A 6,908-nucleotide genomic window follows, 5' to 3' on the forward strand; every position below is an offset into this window, starting at 1 on the left:
TATTTTTAAAACAAGATAACTCTCCTTCAAACGATTATCACCTTAATCTGGTGTCTATACAGACAATATTCATGTGATAAACTGTATTGATTCTTAGACATTTGGCGCCTGCTTTGCATTCAAAATGCATAAAAGGGGAATTTAACCATGTGGTTTTTCAGATTTTGAGCCCTGCTCATCTCCCGGAGCCATGGGTTCCAAGATCTGGCTCATTGCATTTCTACTGGCGGTGGTTAGCGTCAGCTTCCAAGGTTTGAGATATTCCACGTAGGGAAGTTTATAGTTGGATAGGAAAACATTTCTTTTTAAATATCCTTTCTAACCTATCTTTTTATTCACATTCATGCAGCTTTTCCAGCTTCAATAGACGGTAAGTAAATTTAAAACAGTTGCTAGTCTATCAGTGTATACTGAAGCGAACACTTCATTATAAATTTGCCAATACACCAAATTATGTCATTAAAGATGTAAATATTGTTCATCGTGGTGTAAGATAGGAATGAACGTTTATTCGTTTGTCTCGCGATGGAATCGCTTTGAGATGTTTATCGTGACGCGACTGATGAAGACTAGCAGTCATGAGGGGACGCAGGCGGTGTCAACTGTAAGTACTTCAGAGGAATGCTAGGATATTATCCTAGCATTCCTAACATACCTCACACCAGGTTCCTTCGCTTGAGCCGCGAAAGGTGTCATAATCTGTTTCGCTGTCAAAAACATTATTTAATCTAATGAAGACCAGAAAAAGATGATCATAATACCGTCGACTAATAATGTTGTGATGTTGTGATAACAGCGCGCTGTGATTTCGAGTTTTTAAAATGTTGTCGATGTACCTCGGCAAAATCGGAGAAACAAGGAACAAGTTTCAAAGATGATTATTGAAGAAAGCGTGAAAATAAACAAATTTTTAAACTAACAACGAAAATGCACAGCACATTTTATAATACCGGGGAGTCTGTTAATAAAATACAGCCGGACTGCTGTATTAGTACATGTTATTCGATTTTCCTGTTTGAGCCTATCAAAAAACTATAGAATTTTCGAACTGACGAGCGCATATTATAGCCGCAAGTAACTTACCAAACTGAATTAGCTGCATAATGAGCGGCCGACAATAATAGAAAGGAATTTTCCTATGTTTTTTTTAAGGCCAAAGCAGTTTAATTCTTGAACTGCGAGAGTAGCGGCCTTTTGCGTACCTGACTCGTACTGGTAACAGGCCCGTAAAATTACGAAACTGAATCTTAAAGCTGTATCGAAGCAAAGCCTTCAGAAGAAAAACGCATCCAATGGAAAACAATGCTAAATAACGCCGCACTGTTTCCATTTTCAGCATTTTGTACAATGTACAAGTGTTGCGGCAAGCATATGTGTGCAGCCGTCTTCAATAGAAACATGCACATAAAATTATTTTTTGCAGTTGTTCCATGACATGGCTGCACCACCTAACAGACAAAAAAAAAAAAGGTTGCCAGCTAATGATTAGTTACTCTTGATTATGTATTCCATTGGGAGAACAGACTTAAAAGTATATATTGTGGCTCGATGATAAGTATCTCCGTGTTGCGGTCTAAACTATATGACCCACCAGTTGAAGGAAAGAACATTAAAACAATTTTAAAGCGTAGAAGTATTAGAATTGTAGGTTACATCGGACTGTATGAGGCGTGCCGCCCGCCAGCTCCGATGAAGAAAATATTAAAAGGCAGTGCAGTATTAGAATTGCAGGTTACATCGGACTGTATGAGGCGCGCCGCCCGCCAGCTCCGATGGAGAAAATAGAATTGAGCAGAATTAGAATTGCAGGTTACATCGGACTGTATGAGGCGCGCCGCCCGTCAGCTCCGATGGAGAAAATAGAATTGAGCAGAATTAGAATTGCAGGTTACATCGGACTGTATGAGGCGCGCCGCCCGCCAGCTCCGATGGAGAAAATAGAATTGAGCAGAATTAGAATTGCAGGTTACATCGGACTGTATGAGGCGCGCCGCCTGCCAGCTCTGATGGAGAAAATAAAATTGAGCAGAATTAGAATTGCAGGTTACATCGGACTGTATGAGGCGCGCCGCCCGCCAGCTCCGATGGAGAAAATAGAATTGAGCAGAATTAGAATTGCAGGTTACATTGCTAATACTCTTGTACTGGTCAGTTTTAAAATTAATCTTTACTTCGACGATACGGCTGTATATTTTAGAGAACGAATAGAAAATGAATGTAGCGAAACATAATGCATCGCAAATAAAATGAGCCCGTTTTTGTAACAAGAGTCTGACCAAATGTTACAACAAGATGGAATCTTCAATTTACTGACCATGACCTAAAAAATAGTAATGTTTAATGGATTGACTTACCTGGCGACCTCCTTATTAATGATCCATGACGTGATATCCCGGGCCATGATTATATTTGAAGTGTTTCTTGTGTATGACTGAAAAACTGAACTACGTGCAACCGAACCATTTGCAATATGTCGTAAGATATTTAGGATTTTGAACGACTTTCTGCGTGGAAGGCGCCAGCGTCACCGCAACTCGCGGCTGCAAACTCACCGTAATTTTCACTTTGTAAATCCACATGAATGATCGATCGACAGAACATAGAAATGATCATCTTGCATAAGGCGAAAACAACTTAAATCTTAAAAGGTCGAAACGTTTACGCGACATCAAAGTATCTATTTCTGTCTTTCCCCAATTGCCGCCAAAGCAGAATTCGCCGCTAACATTATAATTTATTCTGCCGCCAGAATGGAAATTGATCCATGTAATATAACACAACTGATGAGAAGATAACTCAAATGCTGCTGACAGATTATAACACTTTCGGTAACCGCGAACTAATCCTCTTAAGAAATCAGGAACTTACAGTTGACGCCACTTGCGTCCCCTCATGTTGCGGTCGAAACGGCGCGATCAACATCTCAAAGCGATTCTATCGTGAGACAAACGAATAAACGTTCATTCCCATTCCATTTATCTGGGCCGTAAATTCGGAAACTACAACGTAACGACGTTCCATTGCTTATAATTGATTTCGCTTTACTTTCAAAGAAGATTTAACATGACCTCTCTCTACTTTATTCTTGTTTTTCTTTTTTCAGAGAATGTCGTTGAAGATATAGAAATATTGGGTAAGACGATAAATGCTATGTACAGACGTTTGCCTCATGTGATCTTTTGATGGCCACGTACAGCTGACAAAAAATTGCACAAGAAGTCCATTTTAAGGAGTATTATAGTTCTTATGGCAAGTCACCTTGAACGTAGCACGTTCACCGAACGAAACGTTATTCATATTGTTCTTGTCTTACCGTTTCAGAGGACCCGTTTGATTTTAAAACAGATGATTCGTTAGATGATTTAGCAGAAACGGGTAAGACGGAACGAATCACAACTTTCTGTAATTATCATTGTTATTATCGTTAATATTATAATTAAACACTGTATTTCCCTCATTAGTCTGTTTCAGACTAATGAGAGATTTTGCGTTTTGATTGACTGAAATCGGAGGTAATAACTAAAACTCTTCTCGTGCTTATCTTAATTGTTATTTTCTTGTTAGATTATCTTGATGACGATGGAAACGAAATTGGTAAGAAAAAGGTTTATTTTTTGACACAGACTACATTTAACCACTGAAATGAGTCCCAGAGGACTGTCATGTTTTAGGATCAGGAAATTCTTCTAGAAAAGTTTGAATTAAACGTCTTGGCATTATACACAAAGGCCCTTAGAAGACCCTTAGAAGATGCCAGCTCACAAGTGTCAACATCAGCACTAAAAGAAACTTGACCAATCACCAGACATTGACATTGGCAGCCATTTTTGCATAACTGCAGGTCTAGCTTGAAACGTTAAATTTTCTCGAACTAACTACATCTTCTTGCTATGCTATTTTTTTTTCAGTTGATTGGGAAGATGATTCAGATGAAACGGGTAAGACGGGCTTTTACCGTTATAAAGCTTATGGAGTGTATTTTAACGAATGTATAACGTTTGGAAGAATTAGAAGGGCCTTTTTCGTTATTTAAATCATCGTGGGTTTTGAATACATACAGTTGCAATATGATTCAGAACGTCTCTGTCGTTGACATATATCGAACTCATCGTCATTATCTTTCTTGTTATTTTATTCTTTTAGAGGACTCTGATGACGCTTTAGACGAAACTGCGGGTAAGATACCAATTTCAGTCTTCATGTTCATTAATTTAATGGTATCAAAAATCTCTCAGTCAAAGTTAAGAGGGTATTTTAATGCATTAGAAATATGTCCCCAGGTAGATAGAATATATTTTTTTAACTTTATTTTGGCTACCAAATCAACTCAATTGATAAGCAATGTCAAAATGTAATAGTGATTTCTTGCTTTGAATTGATATGGAAGATCCACAAAGTCGCCGTAAGAAACCTCGTCGTCTTCCTCGCCGTAAACCCCATCGCCGTAAACCCCCCCGCCGTAAGCCTCCTGGTCGTAAGCCTACTCGCCGCAAGCCTCACGGCCGTAAGCCTTCTGGTCGTCAAGTTCGCCGCCCTCGATTTCGCCCTCCACGCCCACGCCGTCGGCGTCCACCACTCCGTAAGTGAACTCAACGTTATAAATTTAAATCTGATTGTTAAAATCGTGAATAACGAAGCGAATGCTGATACGTGATCTTATAGTTGCGTTGTTACGTATTAAAATTTAATTTTAGAGAATAAAAAATGGCTTAGTTCTCTTAACATTAACCGTTTTATTTACAATCTGCAGCCAACTGATATTATATGTTATTCACTATCAGTTGAGTATGCGCCCTTCCGCATACATGTGTTTTAACTGTCTATCATTAACCCGGCCCCTCCCACTCTTCTGAAGTATGTTTTACCTATAGTATTACTCTGGCAAAAGGAGGGCGAATCACTGACTCAGTTTGAATTTTTAAGGAATCCTTTGAAATGGAAAACATCGCGGGTCAACATCAACATAACTGATTTAAAAATGCGGCTTTTGTGTTCATATTAAGCTGGGAGCAAGTGACAGTGGGCTAGTACTAAAAGCCGGAACGCTGGAACGCCACCGGAACGCCGGAATACTAAAACCCGGAACGCATAAAACATCTCGTGTTACCCTTACAAATATAAAGAGCTAACCGTTAACAGGCTAACCGAAGTACATAGTAGGCTAACCGAGGTGAATAGTAGGCTTACTATTCACTCCGGTTAGCCTACTATTGACTCACGTTAGCTTACTATTGACTCCAGTTAGCCTACTTTTCACCTCGGTTAGCCTACTATGTACTTCGGTTAGCCTGTTTGCGGTTAACTCTTTTATTAACATACAAAATTACTTGACTTCTTTAACCACAGGAAACAAAGAAGTGATTCCAGGAATGACGATGGTATGGAAATAGTATAGAGGGCCATGTAAGTATATGTACCTCGTCTCTCTAAAGAACCATCTCTTGTACTTAGGCCCTCGGTTAGACAATTAATGTTCATTTGACGACTTTACGCTTGCACCAATTTAAAACGGGCGTTTGACCTCGAGAGCTTTACTTGCACGAAATTTAACTCTCGTGAATTTAACGAGTGGTCAATTTTCCAGTAAAACAGTTTTGTCTTCCCCATTGGATTTTTTTTTTTATTTTTCCCTACAGGCTTGTTCCATCAGGCGTGTTTGCCTTACCCTGGCAAAGGCATCTGCCGCTTAAACAAAAACGAATCTGTAATGTTAGAGTTAATTAGTTTGTATAAGATAAAACTGAAGCAAAATGGAAATTTGTTACTAAATAGTAAATTTAAGTGATTGAAATAAACTTGATTTATTTTAAAAAAAGCTCGAGATTTATTTCTCGTTTCAACTTTAGAGAACTTGTCCAAACGCCCTGAAACCTTTTGCTAGAAAACACGATTGTATAAAAGGCTGTTTGCCTTTAATAACAGCTTTAGAAAGGGAAACATATGGCAAATAATGGATAGAAATTAAAATGTCCATTGAAAAATGTTTTTGACAGTTACATGAAAATGTTTGCACCGCCCATCTAAGAAGTAAATCCCAGTAAGAAGCATATCCGAAATTGGATACCCAGATAAAATGCTCCCTAAACCCAATAAAATTGCTTTCATTTTTTATCGTTGACATAAGATTTTGCGTAAGACATAAACTCCTGTCCAGAAGTGAGCTCTTTGACATCACACATACATAGGCCTCTTGTAGAACATTATAACTTTTTTTTTTTTAAACAGAACATATGGGAAAATATTAGGGCAGAAAAACTCTTTAAAGATGCCTAACAAACAGTGTAAAGGATATATATGTTAAGGCATTGTTTGGTTTCTCTACATGAGTGTGTTGAATATGCCTCGAATTTCACCCATCATGAACGCCGTTGTGGGTCAATTTTCAACTTACTCGAAGTTTGAAAATTAAATAGTAAAAGGAAGCTGAACCTTTGAATGCCTTTTTGAAAATAGTTCACTAAAAGTGGCTTTACCTCGGTGTAAGAACCCACAACTGACGTCACGAACTAAGACTAACTGACGTGACTCACTAAGACTACTAGCTACTATAAATTATCATTATTGTTTCATCGATCCATTGAACCAACGATCCATCGATCCAACGAACCAGCGATCCAACGAACCATCGATCCATTGAACCAAAGAACCAATGAACCAAAGAACGAATGAACCATCGATCCACAAAACCGAGGGTCCAATGAACCAATAACGATAATTTATTGAGTGACGCTGGTAGTCTTAGTTCGTGACGTCAGTTGTGGGTTTTTACACCGAGGTAAAGCCCTAAAAGGGTTTTTTGGGCAAAATAAAACGAAATTCTAAATTTTGCGACTGTTTGACGATTCTCGGTATTCTCTGACAACCACTATTAACAGCTGGTAAAGACTCTTTTCTCAAAGTCAGAAACA

The 6,908-nt window shown here is 38.5% G+C and overlaps 1 protein-coding gene across 2 annotated transcripts; it reads left to right on the forward strand.

The window, feature by feature from the left end:
- Nucleotides 1-140: 140 nt before the first annotated feature.
- Nucleotides 141-5,815, forward strand: LOC144656703 (uncharacterized). Of its 2 annotated transcripts, none has more exons than XM_078516947.1 (10): nt 141-251; nt 350-370; nt 3,104-3,133; nt 3,322-3,375; nt 3,565-3,594; nt 3,909-3,938; nt 4,144-4,176; nt 4,388-4,579; nt 5,347-5,403; nt 5,637-5,815. In XM_078516947.1, the coding sequence occupies exons 1-9, from the start codon at nt 191-193 to the stop codon at nt 5,388-5,390; spliced, it is 495 nt and encodes a 164-aa protein (XP_078373073.1). In that variant the 5' UTR covers nt 141-190; the 3' UTR covers nt 5,391-5,403; nt 5,637-5,815. The 2 variants fall into 2 exon arrangements, 1 of the variants encoding a protein (XP_078373073.1); XR_013571360.1 differs by having other exon boundaries at nt 142-251; nt 4,388-4,594.
- The last annotated feature ends 1,093 nt before the right edge of the window (nt 5,816-6,908 follow it).

This window comes from Oculina patagonica, chromosome 6 (assembly GCF_052425735.1).
Source record: "Oculina patagonica isolate OP01 chromosome 6, crgOcupat, whole genome shotgun sequence".
In the NCBI taxonomy this organism is placed as follows: domain Eukaryota; kingdom Metazoa; phylum Cnidaria; class Anthozoa; order Scleractinia; family Oculinidae; genus Oculina; species Oculina patagonica.